Source organism: Schistocerca gregaria, chromosome 3, assembly GCF_023897955.1.
Source record: "Schistocerca gregaria isolate iqSchGreg1 chromosome 3, iqSchGreg1.2, whole genome shotgun sequence".
In the NCBI taxonomy this organism is placed as follows: Eukaryota; Metazoa; Arthropoda; class Insecta; order Orthoptera; family Acrididae; genus Schistocerca; species Schistocerca gregaria.
In genome coordinates this window covers 439,285,187-439,311,742 of record NC_064922.1, presented here as the reverse complement: position 1 = coordinate 439,311,742, position 26,556 = coordinate 439,285,187, and the positions used below count along the sequence as shown (strand labels likewise).

The window sequence follows — 26,556 nt, the reverse complement described above, 5'->3', positions numbered from 1 at the left end:
GGGTGGCAGTTTTGCCAATGCAAAAGGTTTGTGTGTGGAAGGTTCAAGCATGAACCAGTTAAACAGCCCTGCAGGGACAGCAGTCAGCCAGAATAATCAGGTTACTAGTACCCATTAGAATAGTTACTTATGAGTATATAGAAAGTTTGGTTTAACTGTAGTAAATATTGATAAGAAATCACACAAATAGACTGAATGGAATCGTGGATCTGCAGAAAAATTTTCCAGGCTTCTTTCAAGCATTGTGTTTCACATTTTCATCTTCACATACAACACTGGCTACATTCAAAATAAATTTACACTTGAACCCTATGTATACTACTTTTTCATCGTCTAAAAATGTGAATGCCATTTCTGTAGCTGACATTGTCAGCAACTGGTTCGGTGACACCAGTGTACTGTAAGCTGCAGCTGGGCTGCTCTCAGAGCAGTGTATCTTCATGACATGCATCTCACCTGTCACCACAGATGCTGCTACAGCCATCAGTCACATCATAGGAACCACACATTAAAAGGTGGATTAAAAAGTGATACAACAGCTTGAGTGACTAATTATTCCTCCTGTAGTACTCTCACAGGAGGAAATAAACTCTGTTGAGACTGAGCTTTGATCTTCGTAGTGTAAACGTATGCTGTCTTAATTTATACGTCCTGTCAGATTGAGCTAGAATCGATGAGGAGGAAACATCTTCACCAAACTGTTTTGTTGCATTTAAATGGATATTTTTGTTTGTTTGTCTCAAAATTTCCATTACACTACAAATTAAGATTTTTATCCTGGAACTATTAACTGTAGTGAGTTTCCTTCATAGGTTGTTACCATGCGAAAACAGAGTTGTAAATTGGAAAAAGAAATGGAAAATCGGCACACACATGTGACAAGTGCTGATTATGTTCAACCACCTACCAAAGATGGAGTAAAACCCCCAAGGATGGAGGGGTATCTTTTCAAGCGAACTTCCAATGCTTTCAAGACATGGAATAGGCGATGGTTTACACTACAGGAAAACAAGCTAGTGTATTGCAAACGAACAGGTACTTATGGTTCGATTGGTGCAGTAATACCATTGGATCATTTATATTTTTAAACAATTTTTTAATTAATTAATTTATTTATTTATTTATTTTTCCAGGAGAAGATAATGTTACAATCATGGAAGAGGACTTAAGGCTTTGTTCAGTAAAGCCAGTACATGAAGGAGATAGGCGATTTTGTTTTGAAGTTCTTTCACCTTCGAAGTATGTATACAAATAGAAAAGTAGTTTACTTGTTTTAGAGTGAAGTAGTTTAGGCAACAAATTATTAACTGTAGTGTTTGTTTAAATTTTAAAAAAATTTAACAAATTACTTGCAATTCAAATTTTGGAAATTTTTCCATGTGTAATGTATAGGTGCATTAGTTTTATTGGATATGAAATTGATGTTATTTGTTATATCTTGAGTTGTCATGGAAGACTTTGAGAAAACAAATGTGGTGAAAATATTTTTGTGTCATCTTTATTTACTGTGTTAAGACTCACTTTTAATAATCATTTGATTACAATTTTTTGAATTGTGTTCCTTGGGGCTTTTGTTATTGGTGCACCCTAAAATTAGTGCCACAGACACAATCTGAAATTTTCAGAGAGGTGTTACAAATATTTGTATCTTTTGGCATGAAGCATTAAATTATGGCAACAATAATTGTATACTGCAGCTGTTTCAGTGTAGATAAGCACAAAGGAAAAAGTGAAAAACGAAACCATAAAACCACCAGTGACCAACTCAGAATTCAGCTGTGTTTTAAACAACTTAAACAGTAACAAAGCAATAACTTCCCTATTGAATTATTGCAAAATGCTTCAGATAAAGTGAAAGAACACCTGGACGAATTTATGTGTATCTACCGAGAGACTGGAACACTACCAGTGGAATAAAAATGAAAGTAAAACAGTCACCATGCGTAACAAAGAATATGCCAGTGATTTTTGAAATTATAGAACCTTGTGGTTACTACTAAGCTATACTTTTAAAAAAATCTACTAAGTTTAGTTAAGGAAATACTAAGGCTAAAATTAATCAATATTTAAGAGAAGATCAGTTTGGATTTAGAAAGGAAAAAGAACCAGTGCACAACAAATTATCTTAGAAAGAAGATTTGAGTTCAACAGGAAACTGTGGCATGTTCATTGTCCTAGAGAAGGCTTTTCCTGAAAAACTAAATAAAACTGGTTTGTACTGGAGATATAAGACTAATTCTCATTTTATGCAAAAACTAAAGTAATGAAATAGATGCCAATGACCCTAAAAAAAAAGAGGCTATGAGAAGAGGAGCTGTTCTCTCTCTCTCTCTCTCTCTCTCTCTCTCTCTATTATTTATTTAATTTCCTTGTGGAAAGTTCAAACAGACAATGAAGAACAACTCCAAAGGGATCAAAATTAATGGTGCACAAGTACATTTTATTCACTTTGCTAATAACGGAATAGTTGTAGCAAATTCTGAAAAAAAAGAGCTATGTTAAAAATTCTGTCTTTCATCTTAGATAACCACAAACTGAAAATAAATCCAACTTCTATTTCTTGGTGTAGCAAACATGAAAGGATTTCATGAAAAATGAGACATTATTAACATGGTGTGAAGTCTTTGCTTAAAAGAAGTGACAAAAGTCACAGCAGTGGATATTTTATAAACTCTAATACAAAGATGCTAAATACACACTCCAGTAAAACCAACACCCCAACTTCAGCTTCCCATACAGAAAATCTTTCAACTGCAGTGCAAGTGCCCACAGGTCATGTGTTTCGCAAGAGCAAGGGTAAGAGATGGTTCAGTTGCAGCAAGTTTGCCTGTGCCTCTCCTGAAAGCATGGAGAAAAATGAAAAGGCAACAGTATAGATGCTGTTGAAAAGAGCATTAACAGCTGCAAATTTAAAATTGCCTAAATATCTAGCTGAGATGTGAAGATGCTCACTGACTGGCAGTCAGGTTAAAGTATTATGACAAGCTGTTTGAGAGACAATAAATGCTTGAAGATTGAAGGCAAGAGATGTTTCTGGACAGGATGTTGAATAATTTTACATTGAAAGGGGTATTCTACAAATACTATTGAGACTGGTTATGTAAAAATTAAAACAGATATTTATTTGGTTTTTAGAGACACTATGAATTTAGGCAGTGTACTTAGGAGCAATCTGCTAGACCACACTGAAGGTTTCAATAAATAATGGTAACTTTATTACTAGGAAAGTAGGAGTGGAAGATCATTCCAAAATTGGAAGCTCATCTCGTGCATATCCATTTAGCAGCAATCCACAATTAGGTATTGAAAGCTTTGCTAGTGATAAAATGAAGGAACATACTGAAGATTTAATAATTAATTATGTCCTAACAAAGACAATACTAATCAATGTCAGCATGAAGACTATTGTTAAAGATTGTCACACTACAGAAAGAAACTGTTGACAACAAAATCCAGGGATTATAGAATACAATTTGAATATGGCTTTAAATTAATTTGTTTTTTTAGGAGAACAGTTTAGTTTCTTGCAACTGATACACAGTGAGGATGAATTAGACATTCTTCTGACAAGAAGAGTCATTCAAATCTTTTTAGAACTGAAATCTGTTGCAGCAGTTAAAAAAAAATCCTGGGACTAACAGGATATTTTAGGGAATTTATCACAATTTACTCTACAGTACAAAAACCATGGTTTACTTTCTGAAGAATAAAATTTGAAGTGCAGGATCCAGTTTCAAAAATCTACAGTCAAAAATTTAAGTTGGACTAAATATAGATGCAAGCCAAGAAGGCTTTGGAGCCATGTTGTAACAAAAATCTCCAGATGATGAGTTACATACAGGCTCTTACATGAGTAAAGAAATAACACTTCAAGGAAAAAAATTCTAACTGTGTCAGACATCAGAAGGATTGGTTGAAAACTTATGATATGTATGTTTTCTGCAGAGAAGGTGATAACCACCTGGTTTCCAGGACTGTGAGAACATGCACAAAATTAATGTAACTCTGACCAATTGACTACTAATCATCCAAGTTGAATGATTATCTAGTTAACTGAGTGTGGGATTTGGATGGAGGCTTTAAAACTTCCCTGCTGACGAGATAAGTGACATGACAAAGAGGCCAAATAATGCAGACTATTTTTGTATGTTCACAGAGAAATTGTTTTATAGAGAAGGTATGACTTTGTGTTCTGTTCCTTTGCTTATTCTATTTCATTTATCATTTGAATTTGTAATAGTGGTGATAATAAGTGGTTTATTTAGAAATCAGCACAATTTTTCCGTTGTTGTTATGTATGTATATAGTAATAACTCTTTAGACTAACCAGTTAATTGTAAAGAGGATCTGTTGGCCCTTTCTGCCAGGAAAAAAAATCTGTAAATAAATAATCATCTTCTTGTTCAAATCATGAAAATATATTCTCCATAAAGTTACAACAAGTTTTGAGCATATTGCAGCTAATTACAAAATGGTGCTATAGTGTAGTAATGAAATGATGCATGTGGACAGGAGTCACATGCTGCAAGCAGATTCAGAGGAAATGCTTCAGTGCTGGATTTCAGCTATGCAGCAAGGCATTGGAGCAGCATTGCAACAAAGTCTGAATCAGGATGGTAATGGTATGGACAACAACAATGCAGGATCAGACACAAAGGATTGTCATTCACCAAGTGGTAATTCAGGAGGTGCACGACCTGGAGACAGCACAGAACGACCTTCCCCTGACAAAAATCGTAAAGCCAGGTTTGTTCTTTATAAATGCAAACAGCTGTCAGTTTTTTCTTTTTTTCTTTTATTCTTGGTTATCAGAAATGTTTCACAATAAAGTAACATTAAACTAAATTTGAATGATTGTACCAATTCTTATGTTGAGCAAGGTTCTTCATACACTCGATTCTACTCCATACTGTTGAGCTTTATTTTTGTGAAGAAATTTATGTGACAAAGCCTCAATCTAATATGGAGTTTTCATGTGGAAATGAAAAGGTTTCAAAATGCAACATAAACTAAACAAATTAATAATATACTGGACGGGGAATGTAAGAAACATGTTCTGGATGTGGAATAGTAGACACAAGAAGCAGACGTAGTTGATACCAGTTGGTACGATAAAGGAAAGAGTAGGAATATGGAATATGGAAAACTGTCTTCTTCGTATCAAAAAGCTGAGGAGAGAATTTCTAACAAATGGCGATCATAGTCATTATTGGTAACCACTTGCCACCATCACATGCTAGACTTTTTGCAGGCACGTAGATGATTGCTGAAGTTCAAAATCTCTCATCTGTTTTGTATTAACTGTTATCATCTTCGTAATGTAGGCTGAACACCAAAACCTTTTGTCCTCATTCTTTCTCAGCAACACCAGCTGATGGCCTCAGGTGCTCAGCATGTTGTCTAGGCACAGGTTTGACAAACCAGGGTTCTTGAGCTAGGGACTGGTAAGTTCCACCAGTCCTTTTTCACCATAAGCTCTGGACATGCTTCGGCAACAATTGTGTAGTACAGTGGTGGAATGTTGTGTGTCACAGGGAACAGAGATCTTGGCTTAACCACCTGGATTGTAAGAATGGTAAAAACCTCTATTAAAAATCAAACCTCAATTGCAAGGTATGCTGCATGCTCATTAGATCCATGGCTGTTGAGGTAGAACAGTTGTTAGTGGGCAACTTCTGCGGTAACTGCTACACTAGAGTTGTACAAGGTTTACCAAGCCACACAGGGCTCTGTCTGGGTGGACCATTCTTTCCCTAGCTGCTTGTGGAACTGAGATGGACCCCTCAAAATTTTCTCCTCCTCCTCCTCCCAGCAGAATGGGTGGGAAACTGGTAGGTATTTACACCGAATTGCTCAAGAGGCCTCGTTTGATGAGCCGTTCAGACTCTGAGTTTATAAGAGTAGTTCAGTATTTAGTAACAGAATGCATGCTGCAGGTCAGAATGTCTTTTTTATAGTTAAAGGAAGAGAAGGAAGACTTGAGGAAGTCTATGTTCAAAAGGGTTTAGAGGGGATTGCAGGTACATTAAAATCTGTAAAGTGGTTGTGCAATGGCACACTGTTAGTCAAAACTTACTTTCTAACAAGCAAAAACATGCAGAAAGTGTAAGGAATATCCCATTGACATTGAGCTGGACACCACTTTCAACTACAGTAAAGGTGTTGCCACGTGCAGGGATCTGGTGGACATTCCCAAAGAAGAACTGAAAGTTGAGTGGGCCCAAGTAGATGTTGTTGACATGCAGGATATCATGAAAGGGTGGGAGACGATCTGGGCAAACCCAACTCGTTCCTCACTTTCAATATCACAAAAGTCCCAGAGCATTTCAAGGCAGGTTTTCTCCGTTTAAACATACGACACTATGTCCCCATCCCAGTGCACTTTTTTAAATGCCACTCTAGGATCTAAGGGAAAAGCCACTTGTGGCAAATGTGGTAAAGTTGCCCCAGAAGAACTCGGATGTTCATCTCCTGTGAAGTTTGTAAATTGCTCTGGGTATCACTCTTTCTGGAATATGGACTACAATGTCTTCCTTGGAGAAACTAAGATACGAGAGATTAAAACAACAAAGCACATCTTGCATGGTGAGGCCGAAATGATCTATAAGGCCAAGCAGCCCACACATTTGCTACCTCATTTGTTTCAGTTCTTAAACAATCAGTTCAGAAAACTGAGGCTACTGCACAAATAGGGGTTGCCAGTGTCAGCTCTGGTACCTGCTTTTGTCAGTGCACATGTGCTGCTGCAGTGATTTTGAAGCCCATACCTTGCCCCAGAACATCAGAAAATGCTGGTGTTGCTGACATTGCAGAGCTCCTTGCCCCTCCAAAGGTTCAGTCCGGTCCACCATCCAGTACCGACCCTACCACGGCCACAGTGGTGGCTTTAAAGCCTCCCCAGACCAAAATATCAAAGTTGAAGCGCCAATTGTTGACAGAGACAGGAAGTAAGCAGTCTGACAATGTCGATCTCCCTCCCATCCCTCCCCCCCTGATGTCTCTCATGATATTTATCTTCAGATCTGAAGGTCTTCGATTTTGGACTGAGGTACTCATTTTCTCCATGAGTGAGCCTCTACCTTTGTGATCTCCCCATCCTGGTGGAAAGACAGGGTGAGAATGCTACCCCCATGATAAATGGCTCCCCATACTACAGTGGAACAGTGGGTACAGGGCACTTGGAGGAACTGAAATTACTAATACAAAAATGCCTTCTGTGCTTGTGTTTGCAGAAAACACATTTTACAGCTTAAGTCTGTCTACTACAGGGCTATATCCTCCATCACAAGAATGACTTGCTGGGAAAAGAGCCAATGGAGGGGTTGCTGTGCTCTGCTCACCCCCTCGCTGCTGATCTGCAAGCAGTTGCAGTGGCTATTCATGTGTATCAGAGGATAACTGTTTGCCTACTGTATTTACCTCTGCAAGGCACAACAGACTCTGAGACTCCCAAGAACAACTCCCCTGATCATTTATCCTACTGGGAGACTTCAGTACCCATTATATGTTATGAGTCATGACCTCCACTTGCTCTCGGGGTCAGGTTTTGCAGTGCCTCAGCACATCTCACAAGCTGTGCATCTTCAACACAGGCACTCCCAATCATTTTTGTGCTGCTGCTGCTGCTGCTGGGTCATCCTCAGCCATCTACCTCTCTTTCAGCTCTACAGCCCTCGTGGATTCTGTTCGGTGGGAAGTCACTGATGATCTTCATTCTGGTGACCTCTTCCCACTGTGGATTCCCTTTCTAAATGGAGCTCTCCCTGAAAAGACACAGCCACAATGGGTGAGCAGCATAGCCAACAGGACTCTGTTCAGCCAGCTGTCTGTGTTTGAATATCGCAACAGTATTCGGGAGTGGGTGGACCACATCACACGAGTGATCCACCGTGCCTCTGACTTCTTCATTTCAAAGTCCTCAGGTCACCTTTGGAATCAACTTGTCTCTTGGTGGACTGATGGAGTGTGTTCAGCAACCTGGGGCAGGCATGTTGTTCTGTGAGAGTTTTAAGTGCTGCCCAATAACAGAAAACCTTGCAGCCTTTAGAGTCATGAAAGCCAGAGCAAGAGGAGGACATGGCAAGTGTTCCTGGGTTCTGCAGCTACTCCATTTGTTCTACAAAAGTATTAGAAGCCATCAGGATGATTTCCAGTAAATACTGTAAATTACCAGTAGTAGCAGTGCTGAAACGGGGGAGTTTCCAAACAATATCCAGAAACATTTCTCAGACATTTGAAGAGCATTTTGCAGTGACTGCTGCTAATGTCAGCCAGGATCCAGCATTCTGCCACTACCATGTGTCTGTGGAGAGGGGCAAGTTTGACTTCAGATACAATAATTATGAGACTTGCAACTGACCTTTCTTCGATGAGGAGCTGGTTTCAGCACTGTCTGGGATTTGTAGTACTGCAGCCTGTGACAACCAAATACAGTACAGTGGGCCTCGACATTTGCCAGCAGTGTCAAAATGAATCCTCTTCAAATGTTTCAATTTGATACGGTACACAGGCCAATTTCCCACCTCGTGGAGAGGTCATTTTGATTCCTCTCCTCAAACCAGGGAAGGGTCGAACATGTCCCAGTATTTATCAGAGTGTTGCCTGGATAAGCTTGGGGGAAAGACCCACCAATGAATGGTTAATTATCATCTAGTCTGCGTGTTAGAAGCCAGGCAACTCCTTAGCCACTCTGTGTGAATTCAGGAGATTTTGATCCACTGTCGACAAGTTTACACTGCTACAAGCGGTGATTCAGCAGGCTTTCCTGACTCAAAACTGTTGTGGATACCACACCTAAAGAGCCTGAAGGCGAGGACCTAGAAGGCACTGAATATCTTCAAATGTATTAGCCACAGTTCTTGAGAGCTGGACAGAGCACAGTTGCTCAAGTTTTAGAGAGCCTTCCTGCAGTCACAGCTGGACTATGGGTGCAGTGTATGTGACAGCCAGGCCTAGTTAGATTTGATTGCCACTACACAACCTGAAGGGATCAGGCTGGCTACGGGCACCTACAGAAGCAGCACCATACCCACTCTGAGCTGAGGCTGGTGAACTGCCACTTACCATCTGGCAGCAACTCAAGGTATCAGTCAAGAAGATGTGTAAAAAATCAAATTTTTGGGCCAAATAGTTTTTCTGAAATCAAATGATAAGTGTGTCAAAGCAGTCGGAACACCATGTGTCTGCACAGGCGAGCAGTGGAGTGATGTCAAAATGCTGGGACCACATCTCTGTAGCAGCAAAAGGGTTAATGCGGTCGTGGTGGCTTTACTTCATAAACTGCGCACTCCCCCCTAAAAGTAAGTTTGCGAACTATACTATACTATGGCGCTGCTTTTCCTTGTGCGTGCGTCGTTTGGCAACACAGCAATCACCCGTGTCTGGGCGGGCATGCGCGAGCCGCCAAGATAAAAGAATTGAACTATATGCGATCAGCTAAAGTTGAATGGGAGCTATTACTTTACAGTGCTCTGAGATTTTCTTTATACCTGGTTCTAAAATTCATGCATGTTTGACACATGTATACTGATAAACAGCAATTGCAAGTTAATTGATACTAACCAGACTGGCTGTATTTGTCAGTGTAGATGGTATATTGTTCCAAGTCTGTTCTGTATTGTGTTGTTGTTTCGGTGTACTATGTTGATTCCTTATCTCTTCAGTATATTGCCCACACAGTGTGTAACCGTACTAAAGAGACAACACCTTAACGTGGCATAGCAAACCAACAACAGACATTTCTCCAGAAGTTAACTGGTGGTCAACAATTTCATGTCAGACCTTTATCGAATGACATGCTACATTGCAAAGTGACCAATTTTGGGATTGGATTATTGATTCAGGTCACTCATTCTGCTGACAAGAATTATTGCAAGTCTGAATTGATATTATTGTTGAGTAATTTCAGTAAGTGAAAGGAGTGCAGGTTATTTAAAGTCTAACAAAAGTCAGAATAACTGCCAGTCTTGCAACTTTGTAGCGCTGTGTTCACTTTGACGAAGCGTGCTCTCTAAATTGAAAAGAAAAGCTTTTCTTCAATCTGCCTATATTTGAATCATTTAGCACATAATTCTGTAGGGTTAGTGTAAGCCAAAGGTGACAGGCCCACCATTACCACATCATAATGCAATATCTGTAGCATAATATCAGCTGTTTTCTTCTGGGTGGGCATTAATGCACTATTAAAAAGCCACATTAACTAGATGGATCAAGAAGGTAAACCAAAAAATCTGTAGCTGTAAATTGTAATTATTCGTGCTTATTCTTAGAAGTGTCATGTATGTGACTGCACGGGAAACACTTTCAGTCAATGAGTAAAAAAAAATATAAGGAACTTAAAGTACTATTGATATAATTCTTGAGTATATCTTTCTCTTGTACTGATCGTTATATAAAGACATGATGACTTATCCTAATATTTATGAATTGGTGTCATACATAAGCAGTGGTACAAAGAGCTGTTTGTACAACAGTAAAAATTTAATTTATACCATATGTATTACAATTGCACTAAGTGGCATATATTGTGCTGAATCTCAAAATTGAACTCTTGGGAACATGAAACTGAGGTATGAATGAAGTTTTCCTTTTGTCTTTAGTGCTAAATCATAGTTTTCACAGTCACACTACAAGAAACGTAACCATGGCCCAATATATCACACATAGAGGACAGGTGCCAAAAACTAGGTGCATAAGTGAGGATAAACTGATATTTACTAGGTCCCAAGAAATAACAATGTGTCAGTACAAAGAATAATTGAGGCAAAATAAAAACAGAGGATCATGGTAAATAACACTTCACACCAACAGACTGTACTGGCTTCATGTTAATCTAAATTACTTGATGAATCATAGTGAACACATTCCCACAGTTATTTGTCTGCTGCTAATGAGTGTTACTATGGTGATGCACTTCTACAAAGCAGATCATTTCATAAATTTAACACACATCTATTTTTTATAAGTTAATTAAAAAATCTATCATTCAGTGATTTTTTTTATGTATACTTGTGTTTTATCTCTAAATTTTACTTATGGAGATAAAAAAGAGACTTGTAAAAATTTAGTTTTCTCTAGTGTAATGGACTTACACATTTACTTAGTTAAATTAATTTTTAACTTTGTCTACATACTGTTGTTTGTGTTCTACTTATTAAATAATCGTGTCACTGAAAAATTGGTCTAAAACATGAACATAGTCATTTCCAGATTCAAGCCCTCCATTCCAATAGAATATCCAAAATCAAAATTGCTCAAATGCTAGGTGCTAGTGACAGCAACAGAATTAGGCAGCAACAAAACTCTCATAAAACACTTTAAAAATCAAAGACCATTAGGAGGACAACAGTAAAAACCTTTATTTGTGGACAATCCTAGAAAATGTGTGTCCAGCATACAGAACCTACACTGTCAGAAAAAAATGTTGTTGATTGTCTGGCATCTTGTAAAAGAATAATATCTGATGGCTCCTGCGATGCTAACCCTGAAGGAAAGAGGAAAAGGATTCTCTCTCTCTCTCTCTCTCTCTCTCTCTCTCTCTCTCTCTCTCTACATGAGTGTCCAGTAGAGCTTTACGCAATGTCCAATTTGTATAAATTAACTAGAGAAAATTTCCACAGACCAAAGCAAGGATTGAAGATATGGTTACTGGTGGCATCTGTGACTATGGAAAAACTGAACTGTATGTGGTTGATGCAAAAAGCACTGTCAGTGCCAATTATTATAAGCCAAGGATTGTTCCTGTCAATGCTCAGGCAGTCCAGAAAAGTCTTTTCCCAAATCCAGACAGTGCTGTTTTTATGCTAGATGAGACAACAGCTCACACAGACAAACAAGCAACAGCACTTCTGAAGAGAATGCCTCCTGTTGTTTCAGATGACTGGCCTGGTAGCAGTCCAGACCTAAACACTGTATACTACAGGATGCAGTCTTCAAAGAACCTTGTCCACACAGTGGAGGCCTGCTTATTGCACATGTTAAGAAAGAACGGAACTCAGTCAGTTTGAAGAGACAGCAGTGCACAGAGCATTTTGACAGATTTTTTGATGAATGTCTTCATAATCAAGGACACCATACAAAGTACTGAAAAAGTGAACAGATCATTCATGCAAATGCAGTAATGTGCATTTGTAAAAAGAAAAGTGTGTAATAAAAGTGTTCTAAAAACCTCTTTTCATCCACCATGTAGAATACTAGTGCAGCCCATTCTTGAGTACTGTTATGTACACATTAGTATTATCGAGGTGCTGTGTGAACTGATGCAGGAATCCCCGGAGGGAATAAGATGTTCTTTTCGTGGAACACTGTTGAAAAAATTTAGAGAACCAACATATAAACGTGACTGCAGAAAGATTCTAATTCCACCATTGTAAATTTGACATAAGCAGCACAAAGATAAAAGAAATTAGGGCTTTTAAAGAGGGATATAGACAGTAGTTTTCTAGAGTTACTCTTATTGTAGGTGACAGGATATGCTACTCTCCACATGAGCACACCTCTGACAGTATACTGAGCTGTTTGAATGTGGATTACATATTGAAAATTTTGATACGCGGCATACGTTGTAGGAGTAAATACTCTGCAAATTATATAGGAAATGGTTTGTTCATTCTATGGTAGAAATAAAGAGGCAAACAGTGCTGATGAGACTTATATTTGCCATTGTGAATACAGAAATGACCGAAAAGAAAGGAAAGCAAGTGAAGGAAATTAATTTGTAGAAAGTTTCAAAATTTATATTTGAAGCAAACCATAATGCACTTAAAAAAACCTTTGTATTGTTACTGTTGATAATTGCTAACACATTTTAAATGTTTGCCATTCTAGTATATGATTATCAAATTAATGAGAAAAAATTGAGACCATGAAATATGTTTCATTTCAGGATGTGGGAGCAGTTACTGAAAATTCCGGGAAATGACCGATGCTGTGACTGTGGGAACTCTGAACCGAGATGGGCAAGCATCAATCTTGGCATAACTTTGTGCATAGGTGAGGTGGAAATTACATTTGAAATTATTTGTTACAGAACAGATTAAACACAGAAACATTAATTACTTACCCCTAGTTGTATTTATTTACATCTTTAGTTTTCTTGTGTGGTTCCCCCCCCCCCCCCCCCCCTCCCTCCCCCCAGACCAGCTGTATGTACTATGTTCAGCTTACAAAGTTGTGAGCTGAAGTAATAAACTAACATTGTATTCCATATTCTGTTCTTATTTGGCTCTTACAGCATTGCACTGCTTAAGTGCGTATTGCAAAAATTACTTGCAGACAAATGACTGAAATTTATGTAATCTATTCTTTTTATTTGAGCTTTCAGTAATGGTTGAGCAGTCGAGAATCTAATAGCTATGTACATCACTAATCTATCAGGCGAAGTAGCACAGTGTCTCAGATGCTTCCTTTATGTGGATAAAAGAGCTGAAATAGCCATCCTGTCATCAAGATTTAATTTTCATGTGGTTGTCATGAATTTTGAATGCCAGGGTACCTTAAAAGGTGAAAAATCATCGTGACCTTTTTCTTCCCTTCCATCTGAGCTAGAAAGCCATATGTAATGGTTTTGACATTATCAAGCTGTATAACCTTCATTCTTTCTTGTTAACATAAAGACTCTTATGCAAAATATAAAGCGATGTGTGACAGTACGATTCTAAGAGTTTGCTAAGTTCAAAAGGGATCGTATCCAAGAAACTTTTTTTTCTCTTGTTCCTCAGCATCAGAATGACTTCTAACTGCAAGCAAATTGTTTCTTTTTGAACCAGTGAAAGACAGTGACTGTTTGAGAAAATGAATGGCTAAATGCCATGTGTGACCACTAATGCCATTGAGTCGTACTTGGACCACATTCAAAATCATAAATCATCTTCCTATGTCAACTTTGCAACATAAAGGAATGAATACCTTGCTGACTGCACATTGGATACCAACCATATATTCTGATATTTGCACATTACTGAAATTTCACACAATAGATTATGTAAAGTGTTGATACGTCATTTATTTTTATGAACTACTATATCCAGAGGAGGGGAAGTAGAGAAGTTTGTTACACTTGAAGGCACTTTTACAACACTGACAAAAAGATTTAATATTGCAGTTGGCAGTACTTCTGACAATCATGCTCAGATATTTATTGATGATATGTGGTGGGTAAAATAGTGGAACTAAATTGTTCAGTGAACAACTTGCTGGAATACAGAGTAGAAGTAAACAGTTCAAACATTGCATAAGTTTGGAAATATCAAGTAAATTTTAAGTTGAATTGATAGGATTTAAACATTTGAGAAACACCTTACCAAATATTGTTCATAACCCATAAACATAAGATGACGACCTAGTGTAGAATGTGTTTGAAATTATAATTTAATACATGTAATATCATCATTCAAAATGAAATTGTATGAAAAATTTGTGATAGAAATCCTTCCATCAGATGGGCTCACTTTCTAATCAGCAGAACACATACTGTAAGTTTTAGTTTGGTTACAACAGGAAACAAAAAGGAGAGTGTTCATGATGGATGAGAGAAGATGAAACAAAAAATAATTAAAGAAATGACACAAAACAATTACAGTGTTGTTAGTAACAAATTTTTAGAAAACTGCTGCAGAAGTGCAAATATTTTGAATGCCATTTTTGTTTTATTGTTAAACCGAGATGTGTATTACGCAACAAAGCAAATTGTAGTCATGGCCATAGTGTGAATTAATATGGTACAACCACATTAAAATTAAAAATAGCATGTGTTGTTACCTCACAGTGAAAGCACGCAAAGTCATTGCAGAAAGTGGCTTTGTGGACAGCCATGACTGCTAGCTCATTAGATCATTAAATTTATTGATTATGAACAGAGAAAAGAATTACCACGTTGACCAGAAAAGATGTTCAGTTAAGTCAGTGGTATACAAATTACAGGAGGACAGGTAGAACACTGAACAGAGAGAGACGCGTATATCTATTGCAAAGAAGATGCGAAGCGCACACACACAATAGAGGTCTCATAAACAGTATTGTTAAATTTGCTTTTAGGCAGTAATCTCTTCATTATGAACAACAACAACAACAAAAATGCAATTTTGTGAGAACTGCAAAGATTTTGTCTCGCACACCTGGAATTGAAGGCTAGCAAGGGAACTCCATGACATTGTTCTGTTTTTGGGTATAGTTTTAAAAGATGATGGGACAAACGAGTCGTCTTATAGAAATGAGGGGACAGAGTTTCAAACTAGACATACAATATAAGGTATATAGAAAAAGTGAAGCATCTGAAGTAAATGGGCCAATGGCTTATTCGGTCAAACAGTAGGTTCATTCACATTGCAGTTTGAAAAAATGTTGTTGAAGTGGTAGTTTATGAGAAATGTTGTCGAAGAAAAGTGCTGCTCAATGTTTAACACTTTGGAGACCAAGCCTGAGGATAGCTTAGGCAGTAACTTTGTATTGAAAAGACCCTGCCTAAGTACAGGTTGGTCTACGACTGTCTTGATGTACGAGCCACCTATCGCTCAAAAAGTGGAGTCATTTCATAAGACGACAATATACAGCTGTCTCGCAACCTGCCCATTGACTGGTGCTGCCTTCTACTGTCAATTTCTAGAATTATTTTGAAAGGAACATCAGTAAACATAAGAGCTGCTATCAGAAATGGCTGAGCCAGTATGATTGTGTTGATGTAATGTCATGCATACTCGTAAAATTTTGCAGTTTGCTGTAACTCTTCTGTAAGTACATCATGTTCATTGAGCGAGAAATTTTGGAAGCTCGAGAGGAAGAAATTTCTCAAAAACTTACCTCTCATTTCTTGAACAGGTAATTGTACTTCCTGTCATCATTATTTTAAAATTTGTAATTTATCAAAGAACTAAAGGAAACATGAAAAATAAATCTTGAAGCTTGGCCCTTTTTTACTCTAAATTACTCTTGAAGATACATAATTGATGTATGTTCCAGTAATGCTTTAAAAAAGTCATAAATGGCCTCTTTCCTAGACCCATTATTTTTCTAACTGGCTGGCCTTCAAAGTGTTAATGGTTGTGTTACACATGGCATTGGCACATAGGCATGTAGTGTGTGGCAGTGCTCCATTTGTAAGACTAAGTGGAGGGGGGTACTTTATTAATACCTGTCTCCATCTCCCAGTTTGTAAAGCATAAACATAATGGAGCTGCCATTCTTGCCAGGTCCCCAGTTTGCTTTGCTCAGTAATATTTGACATTGCCCCAAAACAGGTCGAGTACAAAGGAAAGTTTGGAGGATTTTCTATGAGTTAATGAACATTAGATAAAGCAAAAAATTGGTAGTTTATAGAGGAAATAAATTTCCTGTATGAGCACTTGAATATTTATTATAACATTGTTACATTCCATCCTGGATTTTCCATTGTTTGGTCTTCATTTATTATGCTGCTTCCGCTACTGCCATTGCCAGATACCAAAATCCTGCTTCCTCGGCAGCATGGCAGACAGTTTACACAAACAGCTATCAAACTGGACATGGAGTCTCTCCCTGTCAATAGCAGCAAGTGCAACCCTAATGAGGAAACTACTTGCCTCAAAGCTCTACTGTCTATATCCCTCTTTATGAGCTCTAATTTCTTTTATCTTCGTGCTGCTTATGTGAAATGTACAATGGTGACAGTAGACTCTTTCTGCAGTCAGGTTTATATGTCAGTTCTCTAAATATTTTCAACAGTGTTCCACAGAAAGAGCATTGTATTCCCTCCAGGGTTTCCCACTTGAGTTCATATTAAATTAGAATTTTCATCAACACACTGATCATGCATAATTTTTTTAATGCTGAGCTGAACCTTCTTCCTTTTTTTTTCTCTCTTCAAGTTCTAAGTTTCTGATATTTAATGTTGGTAGTAGCCAAAATGGCATAATAAAAAAAATATTAAGCATCTAGACAGTTTTATTCATAAACCAAAATTTTTTATTAGTATTACATAGCAAAAGCTATGAACTTATGACTTATGTTTCTTCATGGAGTGAAGAGGAGATGTTTCAGTATTTGTCTTCCTTTATATTATAAACTGTACTTTATTTTATGTTGGTGCTTCTCATTCATTTCATTGTACCACCTACAGTAAAAGTTATCTTGATAATATCATCTTCAGTTTTTGTTACAGATATTATTTAGTTATGAGTACCCCAGTGATAGTCAATAATTGTTGAAACAATGCTGTTTCCTTTTCCATGTGCATAAGGCAGATGTTTGTTCCAAATGTAAATATTTTTTTATGTCTCTCTCACTTTATATTACAGAATGCTCGGGTGTGCACCGTAGTCTAGGTGTCCATTTCAGCAAAGTTCGATCCCTTACATTAGATGCTTGGGAGCCTGAGATTCTTAAAGTGATGGCTGAATTGGGAAATACTATTGTAAATAGTGTATATGAAGCCAACATTCCTACAGATGTTATCCGAGCTACTCCAAAGTGTCAGGAGTGAGTAATTTTATAGTTCATTGTTAACATGTATGTTAATATGAATACTATTTAATTTGGTTATGTGTAGTTATTTATTATAGCCAAGCTGCCGTTTTGCCTTTGACATTCTAACTGTTCATCAGTCATCACAAAAAAGAAAAAAGTAGTTATTTTTATGTCTGTTAACCTATAAGTACATAATGTGAAGTGTGTAAGTTCTTCAAAAGTGGAAAGACATCTTATCCTAATTGCTGGAAAATTATGCTTATTTCATCTGCTCACACAACTAAACTGTCTACTACTCAGTAATCCCACTGAGAGTGAGTCTGAAAGTGCTGACCAGAAACTACCACTCATCAAGCCCTGAAAAGAGGAATATCCTACCCACTATCTTTCCCACTCTTCCCACAGTGGTATTCTGCCACCTGCCAAATGCACACAATATCCTCATCTACCCTTGCACACTCTCTCCTCCCAGCCTCTTGCCGCATGGCTCATCTACCTGTAAGAGATCCAGATGCAACAAGTGTCCCACACTTCCTTCCACAATGCCACCTACTCCAGTCCAGTCACAGGCATCACCTATCCTATCAAAGGCAGTACTACTTGCGAAATTAGTCATGTGATCGGGAATCTAAGCTGCAACCAATGTGCTGCATTCTACATGGGCATGATGACCAACAAACTGTCTGTCCACATGAATGGCCACTGACAAACTGTGGCCAAGAAACAATTGGACCACCCAGTTGCTGAACACACTGCCTGACATGATTTTCTGCATTTCAGTGACTGCTTCACAGCCTGTACCATCTGGATCTCCCCATCGATACAACCTTTTCTGAAATGTGAAGGTTGCAACTCCCTGCAATATGTCCTACATTACCGTAACCCTCCTAGTCTCAACCTTCATTAGTCATTGTCTTTTACCTGCCTACCCCTTTCCCTGTTCCCATTCCGGCACTACATAGCCCTCTCTAGTCTTTCTACTTTTCTGTTACCCCCCCCCCTCTCTATCTAACCTCTTGACTGCACCTACCCTCTCCCCACCTTGTCCCTGTATGCTCACACAAACAGCACATTACCATCACCCACCCCTACCCTGCTATCCCTTACCCTCCCTGCCCCGGCCTCCTCCTTACCTCCACCACCCAATTTGCTTCTCCCATCATGCAGTACTGCTCACAATTTGGCCTCAGCAGGCACAGACTGTGTGTGTGTGTGTGTGTGTGTGTGTGTGTGTGTGTGTGTGTGTGTGTGTGTGTGTAGTTTTTTGTTGTTCCTATTTGCAACTTGGTATCTCTGCTGTATTGTGAGTAGCAACTGTTCTTTTCATAATACTGACCAGAAACTGTGATGTACAATATGTGATCAAAAGTATCTGGACACCTGGTTGAAAATGACTTAAAGATTCGTGGTGCCCTCCATCAGTAATACTGGAATTCAGTATGGTGTTGGCCCACCCTTGGCCCTAATGACAGCTTCCACTCTCGCAGACATACATTCAATCAGGTGCTGGAAGGTTTCTTTGGGATTGGCACTCCATTCTTCACGGAGTGCTGCACTGAGGGCATGTATCGATGTCGGTCAGTGAGGCCTGGCATGAAGTCCGCATTTCAAAACATCCCAAAGGTATTCTATAGGATTCAGGTCATGACTGTGCAGGCCAATCCATTACAGGAATGTTACTATCATGTAACCACAGGCTGTGCATTATGAATAGGTTTTCGATCATGTTGAAAGATGCAATCGTCATCCCCGCTACATACAGTGGGAAGCAAGAAGGTGCTTAAAATATCAATGTAGGCCTGTGCTGTGAATGTGCCACATAAAAAAATAATGGGTGCAAGCCCCCTCCAAGAAAATCATGACCACACCATAACACCACCGCCTCTGAATTTTACTGTTGGCACTACATACACTGGCAGATGACGTTCACCGGGCACTCACCATTCCTACACTGCCATTGGATCGCCACATTGTGAACTGTGATTCATCACTCCGCACAATGTTCTTACACTGTTCACTCACCCAAGCGAGGCGTTGTTCAGCATTTACTGGCATGATGTGTGGCTTATGAGCAGCCACTCGAACATGAAATCCAAGTTTTCTCACCTCCTGCCCAACTGTCATAGTACTTGCAATGGATCCCTATGCAGTTTGGAATTCCTGTCTGCTGGTCTATATAGATGTCTGCCTATTACACATTATGGCCTTCCTCAACTGTCGGCGTTCTCTGTCAGTCAACAGATGAGGTCACCCTGTACACTTTTGTGCTGTATGTGTCCCTTCACATTTCCACTTCAGTATCACATTGGAAACAGTAGACAGGTATGTGTAGGAAATGTGGAAATGTGTGGAAATCTTGTGTACAGATGTCTGACACAAGTAACACCTAATCACCTGACCACATTCAAAGTCCTTGAGTTCCACGGAGTACTCCATTCTGCTCTCTCACCATGTCTAATGACTACTGAGGTCACTGATATGGGGTATGTGGCAGTAGGTGGCAGCACAATGCACCTAATATGAAAAACATGTTTTTGGTGGTGTCCACATCTTTTTGATCTCATAATGTACTTACTAATAATAAGAATCGTTGTGAATTCTCTGCCAGCAGTTTAGCAGAACTCTTATGGAAGTGACTGGAATAACCACAAACTCTTAAATGTGTTTCGAATTTCATAATAGCTGGACTTCAGTTTGAAAACTGTGTAACGTTCATACCTTAAAATCAGACTTTCCCTTAAAGCAGGTTTCATTAAAACTGAATTTCAGTTACATTGTTTTTACAAGAATTTCACCAAGATTTATGTAAATATTCTGTAAAGTCAGTTCACATTACTGTACTTGCATACTAGTAACAAGAGTTATTCAGAATGATAGGAGGTGTTAAGGTGGGATTAAAATACAGTAGAGTCAGAAATTAATCCAATACTGGATTCTTAAGACTGTTTTCTCGAAAATAAATATCGTTTTGTGTTACCTCATCTTAGCTGTTCTTTCTCACTGTAATAACATTGCATTCAAAATGTGCATTTACACCTCTCTTCCATTTACTTTGTTGTGGCATTGCTGATGTACATTGGAGGAATTCATTCATTTGATTTTTCTTTGTGTTTATTATTCTGTCCTCCATTATAATTTCAATGTCAGTTTGTTCTTGACACTAAGTCGAAGTCAAAGTAGTCCCATACTCAGAGAACAAGTATAGGAGAGCAGATGCAGAAATCCTGTTCCTGCATCACTGTTCATTGCGAGTAGTTATGAGACAACCGACATGAAAATAAAACAGATACAATTTTTTTCTTTGTGGCTTGATCATTTGCATTTTAATAATATGCCACCACTTGTATGAAGTATTTGTTTTGCAAAAAATATTTATCATCAACATTACATCCTCGGCATACTCTGCAAACCTCCTAATGGTGTGTGGAGGAGGGTAGTTTCCATTCCACTAACTGAGCGCTCCAACCTTGTTCCACGGTCAAATAGTGCATGAGAAGAATGATTATTGGTACACCTCTGTAATGGCTCTGATTTCTCGAATTTTCGCCTCATGGTCATTATGCGAGATGTATGTGGAAGGGGGGGGGGGGGGAAGTAATGGATCCCAGATAGATAAACAGTACTCAAGAATCGGTCAAACAAGCACCTTATAAGTCACTTCCTTCCTGAATAAGTTACATTTCCTTAAGATTCTTCCTATGAATCTGAGTCTATTATCTGCTTTTCCCACTATTTATTGTATGTTGTCGTTACATTTAAAGTTGCTTGGGACAGTTATTCCTACATATTTTGTGGTAGACACTGTTTCCTGCAGTTTGTCGTCAGTAGTGTAGCTGTACAGTAATGAATTTCTTTTCCTGTGTATGTGCGCTATGTTACATTTATTTATGTTAATGGTCAACTGCCAGAGCCTGCACCATTCATCAATTCTGTAGAGATCATGGTGCAAATTGTTACTACCTTCTGCCTGTATGTATGATGGGTTCTGGGCAAAAGTGTGTAACCAGAGTGCAATGTATTTTTTGGGACAAAGTTTTTATACTTTCAAGAGAACACTGTTTTCTTATACCCAAGTTCTATTTGTATCATATGAGGAAATTTTTTCTATAAATAATGGATCCTGTAATCTGGCGCGTTATAATTTACCTGTTGATTTTTATTCTGGCATGTTTCTTTTTTTTAACTTGTTTTGAAAATAACATGCCATTGTATGTTGGCAAGGTGTGCATTTCTCCCTTCCTTTTTGCTATATGTTTGTAATGTACAATTTGAAATATTCAATTAATGATTTGCAAGTGCACATTTGGTATTTTGTGGTAATCTCTTGCCAAATAAAGTAATGTTAAGTATCCGCATGACACATGTCACATAGAGGGCCCCCCCTGCGGGTTCGGGGGTACGAATAGGCCCGCGGTATTCCTGCCTGTCGTAAGAGGCGACTAAAAGGAGTCTTCAAAGTTTCGGCCTTATGTGATGGTCCCCACTTGGGTTTGACCTGCCATTTTCAAAATTTCCGTTGTTAGTGCGTGCCATTTGGGGAAGGACGCCTTACGTGGTGTTTTTCTATTGGTCCATCGTGCACCTCCATATTGCATGCTATCTATTGTCGTGTGGAGGGATTTACACCCCATGTCTTCTGGGTTGCCTCCTCGTCTTGTGCGCAATCCCCTTCTTAGCGCCCACGGCAATTGTGGACCCTTTCAACACCTAAAATCCAGCACGGTAGCCAGTCCGTTGTGGTGGGGTCGTCATGTACCCTCTTGGTGGTAGCCCCCTGACCACGCAGGGATCGCACTACAGATGCCAGAGCTGTTTCCTCCCCATGCATGCCAAGGAGTATGTGCCCATCTTGTCTGGGGCACGGGGACTCCGGGCAATGGGATATCGGCCAGGTACCCGTTGCTTTGGCTGGGTGGCGCCCTTGGGGAGAGCCCTCGTTCGGAGTAGGTGGCATCTGGGCGGATGTGGCGCAATGAAGCGCAATAAATCTCAGCAAGCTGGTGGCCGCACTGCCACCAGCGTCTCTAAGCGAGGTAAAATTGAATTCGATGCTGCACAATATGATCCTCAGTCGTTCCCCTCGTTGGCTGCGCCATGGGAGGGACGCAGATCTTTTGCCAAGCAGGAGCCTTATGTACCACAATACCTTGTCTGCAGCAGAAGTGATGGTGACTCCTTTCTTTCGACAAAGCCTATGTTTTTTGTGGAACACCTGGAGGATAAGTTTGGGGAAGTGGCGGGTTTGTCTAAAATGAGGAATGGGTCCATCCTCCTCAAGACGGCCTCCCCAGCCCAGTCACGGGCGTTGCTCTTGTGTGATAAGCTGGGAGATGTCCCTGTTACCGTCACTCCCCACAGTAGCCTAAATATGGTCCAGGGGATTATTTACCATCGCGACCTCTTGTTACAGTCCGATGACGAGCTGAGAGCTGACTTGGAACGACGTGGTGTGCATTTTGTCCGTCGTGTGCACAGAGGACCCAAGACCAACAGGGTGGCCACCGGTGCCTTTATCTTGGCCTTCGAGGGTGCTGTATTGCCTGAGAAGGTCAAGGTAATGGTTTACCGTTGTGACGTCAAGCCATACGTCCCTCCCCCGATGCGGTGCTTCCAGTGCTGGAAGTTTGGGCATATGTCCTCCCGTTGCCCATCCAGTGCCACATGTCGAGATTGCGGACGCCCCTCCCATCCCGATTCTCCATGTGCGCCTCCGCCTGTCTGTGTCAACTGTGGGGAACACCACTCTCCATGCTCGCCGGACTGCCCCGTTCTTCATAAGGAGCGGAAGATTATGGAATTTAAGACCCTGGACCGGCTTACTTATCGCGAGGCAAAACTGAAATTTGAAAGGTTGCATCCTGTCCCTCTTCAAACTTCTTATGCTGCAGCTACGTTATCGTCGCCCTCGCGGGCGGCAGTTGTCGCCTCCTCTGTGCCGCCTTCAGTTGGCCCTCGGGGCCGTCCATCTCTGTCTGCCCCCCTTGTGTCTGGGGGCAAGCCTTCCTCTGTTGCCCCCTTAGCAGTTGGGGGCAAACCCCCTTCTGTCACTCCCCCCGCACATGCTTCAGGAGTGACATCTGCTCCAAAACCAGGGGGCTCGATCCCTCCCCCTCCCCCTCCCCCTTCTCTGCCGGCGTCGTCTCCGCCGGCGTCGTCTCTGCCGGCTCCTCTCTCGCGGAAGGGGTCCCTCGGGGCCCTCCCTTCTTCCGTTTCTTCTGCTACCCCGCCGGATGTCAGCCAGTGGCTGAAGGTTCATCCACCTGCTGGTCGTAGGGCTTCTGCGTCGTCGTCAGCCTCCGACGCTCCTTCAGAGAAACTCTCCCAGCCCTCTAAGCCAAAGGACAGACGCGAGAAGAAGGACCGGAACGTGTCCAAGAAGAAGGACGCTCCGGCAGTTTCAGTACCGCCTGCTGTCAATAGCTCTGGCTCTGGGGATGCGGTGGAGATCCTCGCCTCTGCCATGGATCTCGCCCTCACGGAACCCTCGGGGACGTCTCCTATGGACACAGCTGACTCTCGCTCGGTGGCGGCCGTTGACTCTGCGGCGCCGTCTGCCTCTTAGTGGACTTAACGCCCTCCCAGTCCCTTCCTGCTTCCATTCTCCAGTGGAATTGCGGCGGTTATTTCCGCCACCTGCCTGAGCTCCGGATGCTTTTGAGTGTTTCCCCTGTTCTGTGCATTGCTCTTCAGGAAACTTGGTTTCCAGCAATGCGGACCCCTGCCCTTCGCGGTTATCGGGGATACTATAAGAACCGCGCTGACTGTCAACGAGCTTCAGGTGGAGTTTGCCTCTTTGTTCACCACTCTGTCTGTAGCTCACCAGTACCCCTTCTGACGCCTTTAGAGGCAGTCGCTGTCAGGATTGAGCTCTCGCCGGCTATTACTGTTTGCTCTGTTTACATTCCTCCGTATGGGCAACTCCCCCGACATGTCTTGGCTGCGCTGCTGGCTCAACTCCCGCCGCCATTGCTGCTTCTGGGCGATTTCAATGCCCACAACCCTCTATGGGGTGGGACTGTCTCCGATGACCGTGGTCGCGCTGTGGAGCATGTGTTGGCTCAGCTCGACCTTAGCCTATTGAACACCGGTGCTCCCACGCATTTCAGTGTGGCCCATGGCTCGTTCTCGGCCATCGATCTCTCTCTTTGCAGCCCCGGACTTCTCCCATCCCTTCACTGGAGAGTGCATCCTGACCTGTGTGGTAGTGACCATTTTCCCATCTATTTGTCACTGCCCCAGTGTCATTCTTCTGGTCGCCTGCCCCGCTGGGCTCTCAACAGGGCTGACTGGCCGGCTTTTACTTCCGCTGCCACCATTGCTTCTCTCCCACAGGGTGACATTGACGAGGTGGTCCGTGTCTTGACCTCGTCAATTATTTCTGCGGCCGAGACTGCCATCCCTCGCTCTTCTGGACTCCCTCGGAGGAAGTCTGTCCCCTGGTGGTCGCCGGAGATTGCTGAGGCTATTCGCGACCGTAGGCGGGCTCTCCAGCGTCATAAGCGGCACCCGTCTCTGGAGACCCTCATCGCCTTTAAGAAGCTCCGTGCCTTGGCCCGTCGTCTTATTGCACGGCGTAAGCAGGAATGCTGGGAGAGGTACATTTCATCCTTGGGCTCCCGTGTCTCCCCGTCGCTCGTGTGGTCCCGCATCCGGCGGATTTATGGATACCAGACCCCTATGGATGTCCCTGGAATCTCCCTGGACGGCGCTGTCTGCACGGACGCCGCCACCATTGCTGACCACCTTGCCACGCACTTTGCTACGAGCTCTGCGACTGCAACTTACCCTCCTGCCTTTCGCTCTCTAAAGGAGCGCGCCGAGCGGACGCCGTTATCGTTCCACACACGTCGTTCTGAAAAATACAATGCTCCTTTCAGCGAGAGGGAATTCCTCGCTGCCCTCGCCAATTGCCCTGATACAGCGCCAGGACCGGACTGCATCCACGCGCAGATGCTGAAGCATCTCTCCAGGGACTGCCAGAGACACATCCTCACCATCTTTAACCGCATTTGGAGCGAGGGCGTGTTCCCGTCGCAATGGCGAGAGGGTGTTATCGTTCCCATCTTGAAGCCCGGTGCGGACCCTCTGGCGGTGGACGGCTATCGCCCCATTACACTAACCAACGTTTTGTGCAAATTGCTCGAACGTATGGTGGGGCGGCGTTTGTGTTGGGTCCTTGAGTCGCGCGGTCTCCTCGCTCCATCCCAGGGTGGCTTCCGTCAGGGCCGGTCTGCTGCGGACAATTTGGTGCGGCTGGAATCTGCTATCCGTACGGCCTTTTCCCGCCGTCAGCATCTCGTTGCTGTATTTTTTGATCTGCGGAAGGCATATGACACAACATGGAGGCATCACATCCTTGCTACGTTGCGCGAGTGGGGTCTTCGTGGTCAGCTTCCAGCTTTTCTTCAAAACTTTTTATTGCGCCGCTCTTTCCGGGTGCAAGTCGGTGCCGCCTCTAGTTCATCTTATATACAGGAAAATGGGGTCCCGCAGGGCTCGGTATTGAGCGTTTCCTTATTTCTAGTGGCCATTAATGGTCTGGCTGCAGCTGTGGGGTCGTCGGTGTCTCCTTCTTTGTATGCCGACGACTTCTGCATCTCATTTAGCTCAACGACTACGGGAGTCGCCGAACGCAGGCTGCAAGCAGCCGTTCGCAAGGCGGCATCATGGGCTCTGACTCATGGATTTCAGTTCTCTGCGGCCAAGACTCGAGTTATGCACTTCTGCAGGCGTCGGACGGTCCACCCTCATCCGGAACTTTACCTCGACGGTCACCTACTTGAAGTGGTGGACACTAGCCGCTTCTTAGGACTCGTCTTTGATGCCCGGCTCACATGGGTTCCTCATATTACTCAGCTGAAGCAAAAGTGCTGGCAGCACCTCAACGCCCTCCGCTGCCTGAGCCATGCGTCTTGGGGTGCAGATCGCAGCACGCTGTTGCGATTGTACAGAGCCCTTGTGCAGTCCAGGCTTGATTATGGGAGCCTGGCCTATGGGTCTGCATCGCCCTCAGTGTTGACGTTGTTGGACCCCATACACCACTGTGGGGTTCGGCTTGCAACTGGTGCTTTCCGTACGAGCCCCGTGGATAGTCTGCTGGTGGAGGCCGGGGTTCCCCCG

General features: G+C 41.7%; 1 protein-coding gene across 4 annotated transcripts in view; it reads left to right on the top strand.

The window, feature by feature from the left end:
* The window catches only part of LOC126356326 (arf-GAP with coiled-coil, ANK repeat and PH domain-containing protein 2), a 128,434-nt gene that overhangs the window by 49,495 nt on the left and 52,383 nt on the right, over positions 1 to 26,556 (top strand). For all 4 annotated transcript variants that reach the window (XM_050007303.1, XM_050007301.1, XM_050007304.1 and 1 more), the window contains 5 exons: positions 813 to 1,035; positions 1,134 to 1,239; positions 4,513 to 4,746; positions 12,884 to 12,990; positions 17,268 to 17,448. In XM_050007303.1, coding sequence (XP_049863260.1) covers positions 813 to 1,035; positions 1,134 to 1,239; positions 4,513 to 4,746; positions 12,884 to 12,990; positions 17,268 to 17,448 — 851 coding nt within the window. The remainder of the gene's footprint in view (positions 1 to 812; positions 1,036 to 1,133; positions 1,240 to 4,512; positions 4,747 to 12,883; positions 12,991 to 17,267; positions 17,449 to 26,556) is intronic.